The sequence below is a fragment of the Amaranthus tricolor genome, chromosome 7, assembly GCF_026212465.1.
Source record: "Amaranthus tricolor cultivar Red isolate AtriRed21 chromosome 7, ASM2621246v1, whole genome shotgun sequence".
NCBI classification, from domain to species: Eukaryota; Viridiplantae; Streptophyta; class Magnoliopsida; order Caryophyllales; family Amaranthaceae; genus Amaranthus; species Amaranthus tricolor.
In genome coordinates, this window is record NC_080053.1 from 7,399,754 (window position 1) to 7,416,790 (window position 17,037).

A 17,037-nucleotide genomic window follows, 5' to 3' on the forward strand; every position below is an offset into this window, starting at 1 on the left:
CTAATGTAGAGGATAATTCTTCCACAAGTGGTTGGCTGTTTGTTTATGGCGGAGGTTCCATCTCATGATCCTCTAAGAAAGAAACATGTATAGCTAATTCCACGATGTCAGCGGAATTCATAGCTTTTGCCTCAGCATCAAGTGAAGCAGTGTGGTTAAGGAATCTCATGTTTGAGATACCATTGTTACCTAAGCCAATTTCACCGGTTGCAATTCATGCAGATTGCATACGACTTAAGATAGGGCTTATAGTCAAGTGTATAATGGTAAGTCTTGTCATATTGCTCTCAGGCACAGCCTATTGCAAGGACTTATCGCTAATGGGGTCATAACGTTTGACTATGTGAACAATAAGTTCAATGTGGCTGACTCTTTTACGAAAGCCATGAGTAGGGATTCAATTGAACAAACGTCAATTGCAATCGGATTATGTCAATAAAAGTCATTTGGAAAAGCCCAATTCACACATGAGTAACATCGTGTCTTGAATTCAATGTGGTAAAATTCCTTTTGATTTTTGTAAGCAACAAGTTCGCATTACCCATCATTGCTTTTGACCGTGATGAATGGGGTAGTCGTCAATTGAAAGTTCTAAAGATCAAGAGTAGAAGAGCTCTTGGTGTTGTATCTGTTTCACGGGGATATGTTTTATACGTAGTGAGAACCTACCTATATAAGTTTGAAGTGTGGCCGCTTCAAGTAGTCAAGATTGGCATACCAACTATGATAGACATATGAATAACATACGGACACAGCCTATAATGTGTTAGGTTAATGACTGTGCGTTATTGATTTTGTGTGTACTTCATCCTCAAATGGTTGGAAAGGTCATTTAATTCAAATCCGAGTGGATATCAATTCTGGATCGATCACTTGTAATGTGTGTTGTACTAGGTGTTAATTCAATTCGTAGGAACATTAACGTTGATGCATGAAATGGAATTATAAAATTTATTTTGTAATTGAGAAAGAGGTTTTTAATATACTCTAAATGGGAGAGGATTGTTGAACATTTAGTGTATATTAAATCCTAATTAATTATCACCAAGTACTACAATTAATAGTGGGACAAAATGTATTAAAAATACAAGGTCCAAAAGAGGTTCATAGGATAGGACCAAGCAAAATTTGAAAAACCGAGTAAACAAAAAAAGCCGACTCGGCTTTATTACTGGTTTTGGGCCTAAAGATGAGTCGGCTTTAGGTACTGGAAACAATTTTTGTGCAGCAGAAAAAGCCGAGTAGGCTTTCCTGTGGGTGGGACAAAAGGCGAGTTGACTTTTTGTTCTGATCATACCGTTGTGTCTTTACGTTTTCTTTGAATTAAGTGCATTAGATTCCTTCTCTTATTTTATATCAATTCTGATGTTACAATGGCATAATTAGGAGGAATAATGCTCATGAATACCATAGTTATAATGGTATTGATTGATGGCCATTATGGTTGATCATCAATGGGTGATTGAACATGCCATGACCCTTTGCTATACTTGAGCTAGTATAAATAGGGGCTTAGAGGAGGATGTCAAATACACCTAATTTCTGAATTGTTATATCCTTGCTTCTCTCTTAGTTGTTTTATTTCAAAAAGAGTTATAAACTTCTTGATAGAATTTCCAAAGTTTATGATTCATCAAACACATTGTCATTAAGTGACATACCCTAAGTACTAAGGGTGTGTTGTGTTGTTTGTATCTCATTGTGAATTTCCAAGTCAAAACCCAAGTACCTTTGTGAGGTAAATATCACAAAAAGAAAGTGATTACACGCCTACAACAAGTATCAAGTTTCCGGGTAACGGTTGTCGTTACAAAGTTCATCTTCAAGTTTGCTCTTAATGTATGTTGTGTAAGTTTTATTTTTACCATCAACAAAGAGAAAATACAAATTTTCACATTGTAATTTGTATTTTGTATTATTATTCATAATGATAAATACCTTCCACTCTTAAAAGATTGCACACGTACCCTTTCTTGGAAAATTGATAAAGTGATTCATACTCCTTATTCATATTCTCTTGATACTCATCAACTAACATATCAAGAAGCTTCCTAATTCTTTCAATTTGCATCTCAACTTCACCATTATAAAACAAATCAAAATAAACTTAATACAATTCATTTTGTTTCTCGGATCTAAAATAGATACAACAGCTAACAATCCATTAATCTCATAAGAGTACTTGATAAAGTATTCTTATATTTTTTGAGCCATACACTAAAAAACCATGACATTCTAATCATTTCTTCAAAGCAACTTTAATTCACAAATACGTAGGGAAAAAAGTTAATGATAGTGTACTTCCTTTCGGAAAATACAAGGGGTTATCATAAAAAATCTTTAACTTTTCACGTATAAGAGCAGCTAAAGTCCAATCTTCTTTACTAGGAACCTCAAATTTCATTCTCTTATTTGAACATTTTAACCTGAAGAATACATCCTGATAAGGCAAAACTGGTTGACGCATTATAAATGTAGAATTTCACCTTGTCTTACAATCAAGAACAAGCCTCTTACTAGTACTTAAATTCAAAAAGAGACATGCCTCCTCAAAAATTTTCAATTCTTTTTGGTGTTAAAATCCTAAATGAAATATAGTCTCGAACTTTCTCAACCCGAGAACTAATCACAAATAACTCATCTTTCACAAAATCAAGTTTAAAATATGAGCATTACATCTATTATGCATATCCATTCCACTCGTTATAAATGAAGTTTTGTCAAACTTATCCAATAAAATCCCCATCATATAGAATCCTTCATGCTGCAATTATCAATAAAAAGGTCTCTATAGCATATTGAGACAAGCATTCATTAAAACTTAAGCTAAAGCTCCATTTGAATGTGGAACATAAAAAACCTGTATATATAACATATATAAGCATACAAAATTTTAAAACTTTAGAAAACAACAAACAACATTTTTGAGTTTCAAAAATCAACAAACAACATTTCAGATTATAGTAAACATATATTAATCACAAATTAAAAATTGACTTATTAACTCTAAGTACGATTTCTAAGGACCCATTGTTGGTCGATGAAATGAAAAGTAACAACCATATAGCCTTTCTTTAATTGGAGGTTGTCTACATATCAGAAGTAATCAACATCCTACTCTCATTATGCTCCAATAATGCCTAGAGTGCCAGATAGCACGGTGTCCACGTATCCTAGAATTCTAAAATTGTCGTACCAGACACTAGGATCCACACATGTATCCGATACCCGTACTGTAAGTTCAACTTGACAATACTTGCCCTTTAGCGCCATCGAACATGATCTTGTCAAATACTTGTGATAGAGATGAAGTATTTTTCTTATTGGATGTTCAACTTGTATTTGTAGACTTTGAAAAAGTTGTGCGATTATCCACTTCATCATTTACATAGATGAATTCTTCATCTACCTCTTTGTCCGCACCTACATTGACAATGTTCTCATATTCTTCAAAGTCTTAATTAGAGCAAATTTGAGATAGCAAATCATCCATTATTTCTTAAATCAACAAAAACAATCCATTATAATTAATATTATGAATCATATTAATCCAACAAACATTAGGTCAGTAGCAATTATACATACTGGTCTTTAATTTCATGATACTGGTGTTGAATAATAAGTAATGAGCATTAGAAGAAAACTGATGAAATATGTTTGAATCAATCACAACAAAATCCCTCTCAACAAAATGTTATATCTTTAGTTTTATTTATGGAACGTACGTAAGTACATGTGCTTGCAGTGGTGAGTCCAAATACATTTATTTAATACAGAAGTAGAAAGTGGTAGTTGGCAAAGGAATGTAGCATTTACATCATGTTTATTTCTTCCATCAGCTCACAGAAGTGCATCCCTTTCTTACCACAAAATTTAACGGATTTTCAATCATTTTTATACTCCCATTTTGGTCTCATGACCAAAAGCATGCCTATATTTGTTTAACTGTCATATATCTGCTGTTACAATTTACAAATGTTGTTCCGACAACTATGCATGGATTAATTATAATTTGTTTACACAATCAAACCCAGATGGTTATTAATTCCATTGTAGTCTCCAATTTTATTTCAAGGCACTTACTGTGTGATCAAGCACGCACCATTATTTATCGCTCTCTCTTCCTTAGTTTCTTAGCTCATATTTTGGTTTCTTCTTTCTTCCTTTTTGTGGAACGAATAAATTCAAATATGTCACAGTTAGATTACTTGCACGCCTGCAATAAGAGGCGGAAAAGGTCATCTGCAGATCAGAGAGTGTTTAGGTTCAAGTCTTTTTGTGAACCGGGTTATCCAGCCCAGTTTGATGGCCCTTTTTGGAACAATGTTAAAGCACTACTAGAATTTGGGCATTTTGAGACTAATTATAGTATTAATGGCATGATAAGCTGGTCCTTTCAGCTACAACTTCATCGTCATAGACCAGAGCATCGGATTTTCCTTTTTGTTATAGAGGAGCCTGTTGAAGCTTCAATCTACCGATACTGCAAACATTGTCGTTACATAGGTACATACTAATTAAGCCTCCAAAATTGCAAACTTTGATCTAATGCTTAATTACATGATTTTATGATTTAAGGACACAATTTGATCTAAAGGGTAATTGAGCATTGTCTCAGTTGTAGAATAAGTACCACTTTTTTAAAAAAGTCTATGATTCGGCGTTTCTTACCTAACTAGACCAACAATTTCCTCAACCTGCCCTGTAAACAAAAGAAAAATAAAATTTGCTGCAGGAATTATAACATATATTTCAGAGAGTCAAGTTTAGTTTAATCAACCTAAAACTTATTGAAAATCATTCTTCAAAAGGGAATAAAAAAGGTAACAAACCATATTTTGCATTGTGCTCATACTATATAGCTAGTTAGAAAAGTCAACACTCCCTGAGGTGTCACTGACATTGTTGGGCAGGAGTTTTCAGTTTTCTTGATCATGGATTTTATTTATAATAAAAAAATCTACATACTTGTTAGAGTATATAACATAATCTGGGGCCTCAACCATTATAAGCTTTTGGTTGAGTTTCTTGACATAGTATCAGAAGCCAGCGTTACAAGAGGTCACGGGTTCGAATCTCAACCACCCTTTATTTAAAGTAGAATATTTAGCACCAGGTATTCAGATATGAGGAATTGAGAAGGGCCTGTGCTGCATCCACACTTCTAGTCCAATGGGCTCTCATGTGAGGGGGCGTGTTAGAGTATAGCTTTAGCAACTAAATATATTTTCTCAATATTTGTAAGTGTCTTGCATCCTTTATAATCCAAAATCAAAAAATACAAATCTTTGTCGAAATTAGATTAGCAACTAATGAAAGCAATTGAATAGTTTGCTCAAACGAAGAGCAATTTAAGAGTGGTATTTACTGCCAGTGTTGACCGTTGTAACAGGTTGGGGACAGCATATGATCTGCAACATGATGTATCACTTTGTTGTGCCTTCCAAGGAAACAGCAGCAATGGCTTCTACCTGTTTGAGCTGCCAAGGTAATTGCTGTAGTGATGGCACAGTTTTAACTGCAAGATGTACAAAATCCTGCAGCTTGGTGGAACTGGAGGGCCATACTCTTCATGGAGTCTTTCACTGCAACGGATTCGGACATTTGCTATGTGTAAACGGGCTTGAAATGGGTTCAGACTTGGCCGGTGATCAGCTCATGGATTTCTGGGATCGCATTTGCACTGGTTTACGAGCAAGGTAATTACACTTTCAAATACATTGGTTTCAGATCAATCGTCTAGCGACAAGGGTTTGATTCTCACCACCTACAGGAAAATTTAATTTACCCTTCCCCCACCAGCCTTAACGCCAAAAGAGGAAAAAAAAAACAGAATAAAGAAACAAATCTTTGCTTCAATTTTTTTATAGTTATGCAATAACCCTACCCCTACACGAACATTAGATCGCTATGGTGTTGCCTTTTGTTCTATGTTACTCTGAGGTTCTCTTTGTAATTCTAGAAGGTTCTCGAGGTTGCATTTTACAGTATCAGTTTCGGATTGTCAATCCCATATCCAAATATGAGGGCATGTTAGAAATACATTTATATGGACCGTCCTATAAGATACCAAATAAGTTATTAATAGATCATGATCAAGTTGGTCTTTACCGGTGTAACATAAGTCGCTAGCTGGGCTCAAAAGTAGCCTACGGTTGTAATACTAATTAAAAATGTACTACTTATATTACGCAGACAGTATAGAATAACACTTCGAATGGTTAATAGGTTATATGGATTTTTTCTGCAGGAAAGTCAGCTTAACAGACATATCTCAGAAGAAAGGCATGGACTTGAGACTTCTTCATGGACTAGCATATGGAGGGCCCTGGTTTTCGCGATGGGACTATAAATTTGGGCGTGGAAGCTTTGGAGTAACAGAATCCATGTATCAAAAATCCATACAGGCCTTACAAAACATCCCTTTATGCCTTCTCTTCCACCATCTAAGTCCCTTAGACAATTACTTACCCGTCATATTCTCAAGATACCAAGCCTTATCTGAGCATTCTTTAATCACCTTGAATGACCTTTTCCACTTCATGCTCGAGCTCAGGTCTCGTCTCCCAAAAGACACCGCCCCTTCTGATTTGTTCAACCCAGGCATCCTTCTAGAAACATCATGTAGGTGGTCCCCTAAAAGGGTTGAAATGGCTACTAGGGTCATAGTAGAGGCTTTAAAAACATCGGAGCCCAAATGGGTCTCAAGACAGGAGGTTCGAGATGCTGCTAGAGCTTACATTGGTGATACCGGACTGTTGGATTTCGTTCTCAAATCACTTGGAAACCATGTTGTGGGTAAGTACATTGTTCGACGTACCTTAAATCCTGTTACCAAAGTTCTGGAATATTGTTTGGAAGATAAATCAGTTAGCCAAGATCACAGCCTAATGGTTAGAGAATCCAAGTCTAACATGATGATGGTCACCAGAGTTCAACTAGCAATGGACATTGTATACCTTTACCAATCCGCCCTTCGAGAAAGAAAGCCTACAACAGGACAAGGTAGCACAATTTTAATAGCTAGCAGGGTGATTCTTGACAGCAAACACCTTATTAAAGAATTTAATTTTCATCAAAACCTTTCATTGAGGAACAAATTCAGCCTTAATGGGGAGGATAATTTAATAGATTTATTCTGCACTTTGCAACTGAAAGACAGACAAGTTCTGCAGCCTACTGAAAATGTTAGACTGAAAGGAATCATTAACATTGAAGAGTTAAAAAGAGAGGCTGAAAAATGGTTCAAAGACATGTATTGGGGAATGAAAGGATTGGTGATTCAATCAATTTTGAATGTTAATGCAAACGAAAATGATTTCGTATGTGGGATGATTGAAGACGGGAGGGATGTGATTCTTGAAGCAGGATTCGTGGGCGATGGTGATGGATGGAATATGTATAAATTCGAAAGTAAGTGTCATAATGAAGGTTATGGACGCATAGAGTGTGCGTGTGGTGCAAAAGAGGATGATGGTGAGAGGATGGTTGGTTGTGATATTTGTGAAGTGTTGCAGCATACAAGGTGTGTTAGGATTCCAAACAATGAAGATGTTCCAAGAATATTTCTTTGTAATCGTTGTGAACAAGACATTATATTGTCTCCTTCTTTAGTTATGTAGGATCTAAAGTTGATGTTTCATGTGAACAAGATATTATAATTAGTATTAGTATGTGTATTCTAGTTTCAAAATTGTTTTGAATATTTGTGGGATCTTGTGCAAAACATTAAATTTTAGTCTTGTCAAGCTATGAAACAAATTCACAAATATATATTTTTAATAATTAGTTAAAATTTGTCAACAAGATTTTATTTGAAATATTTCTTATAAGATATAAAAATATATCAAAAATATATATGAGCAAGGTTTGAAGGTGACTCACCCATAATGAGTTTGTCTTGTGATGCTCATAGAGGTGCCCATGTCCGCCTAATCGCTTGGCTTATAGAAACCTCCTCTACAAAGATTTTTATATATAGAGGTTTATCTTCTTACCCCAACGGACACACTACAAAATTAAAACTAAAAGGCAACAAAGGGATTTTATTGCTGAAACTATCGCAAACATTTTTAGCGAAAATGTTGTCAATAAAATCCTTTGCTGCCACCATTTTTGTCGTCATATTTATTGCCAGTTTGGAAACAAACAACAAAATATGTCGCCATCTTTGTCGCTAAAGGAATTTTGTATTATAAAAAATAATAAAATATTTGTTATTATTATAAATAATAATAGTGTACAATGTGTTAGAGATGGGGAACGACAACAAGAAGGGGGTGAATTGTTGTTTTATAAGTTTAAGCGTTTTTGTCCTGTTTTGCGGAATTAGATTGAAGAATTAAAACTTAAACTTAAAATGAAAAAGTAAAAGAGACAACACAATTTTACGTGGAAACCTTCTAGGCCTAAATAGAAGGAAAAACCACGACCCATCGGGATCTCAAAACTCTCCAATATGTTTTAGGCAATTCGTTACAATTACATAAAACAAACTCAACTTGCTTCACTCGAAGCTTCTTTAACTAGGCCAATTCTCTTTCTCTTTCTCTTTCTTTTGCTTCACTCGAAGCCTCCCTCTTCTCTAGCTTTATTCAAAGCTTTCTAATTCTCTATAGTTTCACTCGAAGCTTTCCTCTTCTCTAACTTCACTAGAAGCTTTCTAATTCTCCCCTAGACTTACCCAAGTCTAGTTACAACAATTCTCTCGAAAACCCTTTACAAGGATAAATTCTCTAAAGATAAAATTAAAGAGTTGCACAAGAAAATATTATAAATTAATTGCCAAATTTTTGAAACAAAAATATTTCTTGTTTTTATCAATCTCACGTATGATTTCTCTAAGGCATACGCATCCATTTTTAAGAATAAACAAGTTCTCTATTTATAGGAATTTATGTAGCTAGTAAAAAGGGAATAACTACCCATTACTACCTTATTCTTAATAAAAAGGAGATTTAAGTGGATCTTAGATCTAAAGATTAAAAACCCACTGTTAATCCCTTAAAAATAAATAGGTGAAAGCTTTAATCTCAAGTAATAAGCCACAGTTTCTTTTTTTCTAATAATAGACAAAGTAATTTATCACTTAATTAAATCTAAAATACAAGCCTATTTTAAAGGAGAAAAATATGGAGAGAAATATTCCACTCTTTAAAAGAGTACATGGTTATTTTAAGGTGTTATAAAAATATTTTGCCAATTAACTTAATTAGTTGGAAATTCTTCTTTCTTGAAACATCAAATGTATAAATCCCTTCTTCCCAGAACATATTCAACTCTTGTATTAGTGGTTGAAGATATAAGTCAATGTTGTGCTTTGGATTGCTTGGCCCAGGGACAATCAAGGTCAAGAACATATACGGCTTCTTCATGCACATCCATAGCGGAAGATTGTATGGTGTGACAATTACACGCCACGATGAATACTATTGACCTGAACTTCCAAAAGGGTTAAAACTATCAGCACACAGACCAATCCACACGTTTTGAGTCTCCAATGCAAAATCTGGATGTATGTCGTTGAATGTCAACCACACTTAAGCATCAGATAAATGTATCATCTCTCCATCTTTAGTGCGGTGCTCTGCATGCCACCTCATATGCCTAGTTGTTGCCTTTGAAGCATACAATCTTTGTAATCTGGGGCCCAGAGGAAAATAATGAAATTGTTTCCGCAAAAACTTATCACCATTACTGTTTCTTCTCCATCTAGAAGTTTCACAAATATAAAAGCAAGTTGCATTCACATTAATCCCCCAATATATCATACATCCGTTAGGACAACAATCTATCTTCTCAATGGATAATCCAAGGGCAGCTATTTGTTTTTTGGTTTCATAGAAGTTGTTTACTATCGTATTCTCTTCTGGTAACACTTCATTCACAATAGCACAAATATCGTCGTAACACCTCTCAGTCAGACGATGGTCTGTCTTCAGGTTTGTAAGCGACCAATAATAGACATCTAGGTGTGATTTTTACAACCTTCAAATAAAGGACTATTTACAGAATTTACATTTCAAAGAACTGTCGACACTGAGGGTTTGGATATTCGTCAACGTGTATCGATGGTTCATTATCTACCGATACTACATCATACTGGGAGGGAAGAAACTGATGGTAAGTATTTGGAAATACACTAGCTACTGCATCATACACCATCTGTGAGTATAGATTTGGATTGTTTGACAATTGCTCTCCCACTACCGCTACAACATCAGATGTTGTTGATGTTCCTACCTGTGTGTTTTGATGATATTCCCACTCATAGTAATTTTTAACAAACCCCTTTCTCATTAGATGTTCTCTTATTTCATTTGGTTCCTTAAAACAACAATTTTTACACTTTTTCACAAGGACATCTAATCTCAGAACTCATGCTATTTTTACGAACAAAATTTAAAAACTCTTCCAACCCTCTCATAAATCTTAAACTAAATTTTCCATTTTTTCATCGGTTGTACATCCAACTTCTTTCTTGTCTAACATTTATTTTTAACACCTATATATGATAATAATATAATTATTTTAATATGAATTATTAACGCAAATTATTGACAATAAAAATAAATTATAAAATAATAAAAACATATAATATAAATTAACTCATGTAAATAAAAAAACATATATAATATTTACTAAATAAAAAATTAAAGCAAATAATAACAAATAAAAAATATATAAAATAATAAAATAATAAAATAATAAAATAATAAAAATGTATAAAAAACCTCATGTAAATAAAAATATATAGTAAATAATAAAATTAAAGCAAGCTAAATAATAATAAAATAATTGAATTATGCCTAAATTCTAATAAAATAATAAAATTAAGCACTAACCTTTGTTAACCTCGCTTTGCTTTTGTTTCCAAAATACAACAATGTATAATAGTGTTACGTCTTATTTATTAATACAAAATATGGCGACAACACAACAACGAAAAAACCATCGCCATTTTAAATTCAAAATGCAAAAACTAGCTGTAGAAAAAGGCGACGAGCTGGCTACCAAGCGTGGTCGTCGCTAAGAGTAAAAAAAAAATTAAGGTGACCACCCTAGGCATCGCCTGCCCATATCGTCACCAACTACTCGGTTCCCAAAAAAAAAGCCGTTTGAAGTCTTGGAACGTGTTGGGCGAGTACACCATATCGTCACCCCTTCTCTGTTTAGTCTTGGTGACCACCCTAGGCATCGCCTGCCCATCGCCCTTCTGCAATGAACAAAAGAAGATGAGGTATTCGACGCCAGTCCGTCGCCTTTGGTGATGATTTCTTAGCCATCGCTATTTCAACAATTTTTTGTAGTGTGAGATCAAATTTTACACAACAATATCCTTAAAAGTTTGGTAAAAAAGGTGGAAAATAATTCAAGTAGGGGAAAAAAATTAATGATATGCAAATCTAAAATATTGTTAAGTGTATGTTAATAAAATTATCTTATTTTCTATCGAACGTGAGCACTTGTGGTGATATTTCCCCAATAAATTAATATTGGAACTTTCGACACTAATGTTAATAGTGGTGTGAATCAGAGAAAAAGGACACGAGGGTGAACTACTGTGTTAACTACATATAGTAATGGAAATTGAGGGAAGACTTAGAGATAAGTAATGATATATGAATACACAATTCTTCTAACCATAATTTAAACAAATTAAAATTCCTAACTAGTGGTCATGTCCGAAGAATCAAACACAGGTCTTACAGGAGAACATGTATTTGGCTTGGAAGGTATTTCTAATGACTCCAATGGCCCTTCAAGCATTTCCACTACTTTGTTCATCGATGGTCGATTCAATGGATATGTTTGTATACACCATAAACTCACTATTATCATCTTTCTTTCCAACTCTTTATTCTTGTCATTCATTAGCTCATGAATACCAGTTTCCTCATCTTCTTCAAGTTGTTTATATAACCAATCAGGAAAGTACATTTCATTGCTTTGTTCAGCATCTTTAACCTTCATTTTGTTTTTCCTACCACATACTAGATCAAGTAGCATCATTCCGTAACTGTAAACATCTGATTTATGAGACACGTTACCAAAATATTTCGACAGTACCTCTGGTGCAATGTATCCAATCGTTCCTCTAGCTTCCGACATTGATATTAAACTATTCTTGGGTGGACATAATCTAGCAAGACCAAAATCGGAAATCTTTGGATGAAAATCCTCATCAACAAGGATGTTATGAGGCTTAATGTCGAAATGTAGTATTCTTGTGTTGCATCCTCTATGTAGATAATCCAATCCTCGTGCAATTCCAATTGCAATATTGAACATAGTTTCCCATTGCAAACAATGGCTTATTTCTCCGTCACATATAAACTTCTCGAGAGACCCATTTGGTAAAAACTCGAATACAAGAGCTCGTTTATCTCTTTCGAAACAAAAGCCTAAAAGGGTGACAATATTGACATGATTTGTTCTACTAATGCTTAGTACTTCAGTAATAAAGTCTTTACCATCACCCTTTACAGTCTTAAGTTTCTTCACAGCTACGAATCTACCATCCTGTAGTTTCCCTTTGTAAACACTACCATAACCTCCTTCACCAAGTTTATCTTTGAAGGAATTGGTCATTTTTCTTATATCTGTGTATGTGTATCTTTTGGGGATTAAGGAACCATAACTGTTGAGAAAGACTGTTACATTTGGATCTTTGCTTTTGCTCCAAAGAAATGAGAATTTCTTAGCTGTTCCTCCTTTATGTGCGTATACTAGAAAACAAATCAACATCACTACAGCTAGTGCTAGAGCTACGGAACCTACAACACAAAATAAATTCGAATTCTCAATTTTTAGTACAAACTGAAATAAAAAAAAAAAATTGTACTTAGACGTGATCAAGAACAGCCCAATAACAAGCCTAACTTTGTCAAAAACCCGACCCAAATGAGCTGTTAGCCTGGCCTGTCCGAATTAAGAAATACTCATTTCTTTTGAGCAAAAACACTGGATACAATGTTTCTAATGCATTAAGTCAGAGATATCACATAGTAAAAACACTTAATTTTAGCAATTATATGTATAAATTAACTCTATAATTTTAAAAATTGTGAATAATATATTATGCTATATATTATATAATCTAATTTACTTAATTTAATATAAATAAATGTTAAGCCAAGATGCATTAATGGTAGAGATATTGGTCAAGATCAAAATCTATATCATTTTCTTAAGCCAACAAATAAGTATATTTTTCAAATTTTTTTTCTTTTAAAGATCCAAGCTTTTTAGTATAATATATGATGTTTGAAAAGTCATTCAATGACTCACCTTATTAGACAAGGTGTAAAGAGTCGAATATACAACACTATATATACCTTAGAAAAATCAATACATTAATTTGAAATTTAGAAATAGTATTAATAAAATAATTATAAATTGATGCGTTATTTTATTATAGTACATTAAACTATGAAGCCAAAGAAATGTAATTCTGTAGTTTTATACTACTCCCTCCGAACCAATTTAGATGTTCCATTTGCTTGGGCACGGTTATTAAGGATGATGTGGAGTCCATTTGAAAGGGTAAATAGTAAAAGGTAAGTAGTGAAGAATAGTTGGGTAAGTAAGGTATATGGGGGTATATTCGTAATTACTTGTGTGAACTAAGGATATTTAGGTAAAAAAAGATTGATAAAAATAAAAATGGGACAACTAAAAAGACTTTGCCAAATAAGAAAATGGAACGACTAAATTGGCTCGGAGAGAGTATGTTTTAATTGGAATTTTGATTTAGTTATATTTACAATCTAAAATCAAAAAATACTCCTTCAATTAAATTTAATTTGATTATCCCAGTTTAATCAGCACACATGTCAACATATTTATTTTTTTTAATATTGTAAATTAACAGTATTAAAAATTATTAAAAGTTGATATTAATAATTTTTAGTGGGGCGAATTAATCAAAATTGCATATCTTAACATTTAGTTTGTGAATAAAATAAAAATTAAAACGGATAGAAAAATAGTGTAAAATACAAATGAGATAATTAAATTGAAGCGGAGGGAGAACAAAACTTTGGGAGGGACACATGTATGACAAAAAGAATACCTGATATTATGAGAGCGAGTTTTCTTCTAACACCTGCAAAGAAAAAAGATGTAGTAAACATTAGTATCGAAATAAGCACTCACAATACATCCAGATTTCAAAACTCTTGACATTTAGTCATGAACGGTTAATTTTTACATATGTAGATCAGAATCTATTTAACTTTTATTTCAGTTTAAAATGTTGTGATATATTAAACATACTTGAGTATATTAGACTTATTAATATTGGAAATTATACAAAAAATTAAAACCAAGAAAATTATTGTGAAGAAAACTACATTAAACTCTATAATAATGCTTCCTTTATCAATAAATCACCGATTCCATATTGCTATTTCCATAAATTAGCTTTATATATATAATAAAAAAAATCTCTAGGAGCAGAGTAAAAAACATAAGCCATTAGAGTACAGAGGATAATATTATACTCCCTCCGAACCAATTTAAATGTCTCATTTACTTGGGCACGATTATTAAGGATGGTGTGGGGTCCATTAAAAAGGGTAAGTAGTAAAGGGTAAATAGTGAAGGATAAGTAGTGAAGGGTAGTTGGGTAAGTAAGGTATATGGGGGTATATTCGTAATTACTTGTGTGAACTAAGGATATTTAGGTAAAAAAGATTAACAAAAATAGAAATGGGACAACTAAAAAAACTTTGCTAAATAAGGAAATGAGACAACTAAATTGGTTCGGAGGGAGTATTAATTTTTAGTTGAGTTGATTAATTATCCCTTACACATCCTTAATTAATTTTAGGAAAATATTTTATACAATCCTAAGAGTTGTATAAAAGAAAAATTTAATATGCAATAGAGTAGAATGCGGTCAAAGAGTCCCTTAACTCGAGAAAAATGTTCAGAGACAAAAACCAACAAGTTAAAAATAAATATGATTACCTTAATTTTATAAGACAGTATATGCAATAGAATTAATGAAGTTTGTTACCTGAGCGAGAACACACAAATGGCTGATCTCCATCGACTGGACAAATACACCTAAAACGATGCGAAAGAAGCGCATCAGATCCACATCTACCACCTGACGCTTCACACTTCTCACACTCACTCAAATTCACAGAATACTTCAGCTGCATAGGCCACTTTGTCATTACACTCCAAAGCGACCCATTTTTATTTCTCAACTCATCTAATCCTGTCTTATCAATCAAAGCTGTAACGTTATTTATACAATAACACGACTCACTAAACGAACTATAATTTGAAATATTATCAAAATAATAAGCTGAACCAAATGAACCATTAGAGTTTGAACAAGGAAAAGAATAATAGTTTTTATACTTTGAGAAACACCCGCTACTATTTGTATTACAACCATAGAATAAGAGTATTGGTTGATACCCTGGTTTTGGGTTTAATGTTGAAAGTAATGAAATTTTACTAATATCTTGTAAATAACATCTTTCCAATAGTTTTTCTCGAGTAACAGAAATGATTTGGGAAGATGAATTAATATTAACAACACTTAAACCGATGTCTCCATTCTTGTAAACATCAATAGTTGGGTAATCTGCGTTAGTTAGACAATTGAGTTTAAGTTCCGAAACTCCACAGTACTCTGGTCTGTTACCTCCCCAGAATGGATAGCCTATGTTTTTGATTTTCCCACATGAATAAGGAATTGAACAAGCTGCGTATTCACCATTTTCAGCTTTGGATAATGATGAAAAAACAAGGGAAATCATCAAATGGATGATTAACATACTACTAAGTGTAAAAACCTGCATTTTAATTTGATGTTTTTGGATGATGATTGGTGTTTAATGTTTAATAATGTGTATATATGACTTCCACTACTTTATCTTTATCGTATCAAGCTAATTATATTATTTAAGAGATAAAAACAAGAGTATTAGGTTATAAAGAGCTGTCAAAAGGACAACAGCGTTAATTAATTATAATTACATTCACTAATGCAATATCGATTTAAATTAGTTCGTTTTAAATGCGATAAGAAGGTTTAATTAACGGATATTTCATGATATATCACTGAGTTTCTTCGAAATTCACCATATACCACACGAAATGTTTTAATTCACCATATACCATTGAGTTTACGTCCGTTAGCACAGAATACCATTAATGACAACTGCCGTCAGTGTGCCGTTTGTGGTAAATTACCAGTATGCCCTTACGCATTCAACTGGCGCCATTGTTAGGCTTGACTTTGATGTATGTGCGCCAAGCAATGTATGGGAATGGATTGAACACAGAGATATATTGAGGAGGATATTCCAAGACTGAACACAGTGCCTTGACAAGAGGTGGACTGCCAAGTAGGGCTGAACACAGTTTGGTCTAAACCGTAAACTAAACCGGACCAAACCGTAATTTAACTATTTGGTCTGGTCTACGGTCTGAATGGTCTGGTCCGGTTTTTTTTTTTTTTTTTTAAACGGTTTACGGTCCGGTCCCGGTTTTTTATTTTGTAGACCAAACCGGACCAATAAACCGTAATAAACTCTAATATTAGGGTCTAGGGATTAGATTTAGGGCTTATATTCCTTAATCCTTATTTCCTGAATCAGACCTCGACCTCTGCTTCCTTCTCCCATTCTTCTCTCTTCCTCGCCTCGCCTCGCCTGAGTATCTGAAATCTCTGAAGTCGACAGACACAGTCGCCTCGCCTCGCTTCCTTCAACTCTTCAAGCTTCAACCCATCGACAGTCGACAGACGCCAGACGCCAATCGACAAACGACCTCCTTCAAAGACGCCTCTGCTTGAATCTTAAGTCTTTATATATTGGGTAAGTGTAAATTACAGGAAGGAAGTATCCGACCAAGTCCCATATTATTTCTAGGGTTTGCGATATCGTAATTTTTTTCCCCCAATTCGATTTCATCTGTTTTCTTCGAATTCCTCTTAACTATAGAATAAACTTCGACGATGAGTACAACACAATTCGCAATGGTATTTACTCTATATATGTCACTTTTATTAAT

General features: G+C 33.7%; 2 protein-coding genes across 2 annotated transcripts; one reads left to right on the forward strand and one right to left on the reverse strand.

The window, feature by feature from the left end:
• Positions 1–4,190: 4,190 nt before the first annotated feature.
• Positions 4,191–7,695, forward strand: LOC130817553 (PHD finger protein MALE STERILITY 1). Its single transcript, XM_057683319.1, has 3 exons — positions 4,191–4,506; positions 5,393–5,699; positions 6,251–7,695. The coding sequence occupies exons 1-3, from the start codon at positions 4,191–4,193 to the stop codon at positions 7,620–7,622; spliced, it is 1,995 nt and encodes a 664-aa protein (XP_057539302.1). The 3' UTR covers positions 7,623–7,695.
• Positions 7,696–11,233: 3,538 nt separating this feature from the next.
• On the reverse strand, positions 11,234–15,882 carry LOC130817554 (LEAF RUST 10 DISEASE-RESISTANCE LOCUS RECEPTOR-LIKE PROTEIN KINASE-like 2.4). Its single transcript, XM_057683321.1, has 3 exons — positions 15,023–15,882; positions 14,075–14,107; positions 11,234–12,776 (listed from the first exon to the last, which is right to left on the reverse strand). The coding sequence occupies exons 1-3, from the start codon at positions 15,819–15,821 to the stop codon at positions 11,668–11,670; spliced, it is 1,941 nt and encodes a 646-aa protein (XP_057539304.1). The 5' UTR covers positions 15,822–15,882; the 3' UTR covers positions 11,234–11,667.
• Positions 15,883–17,037: the final 1,155 nt, after the last annotated feature.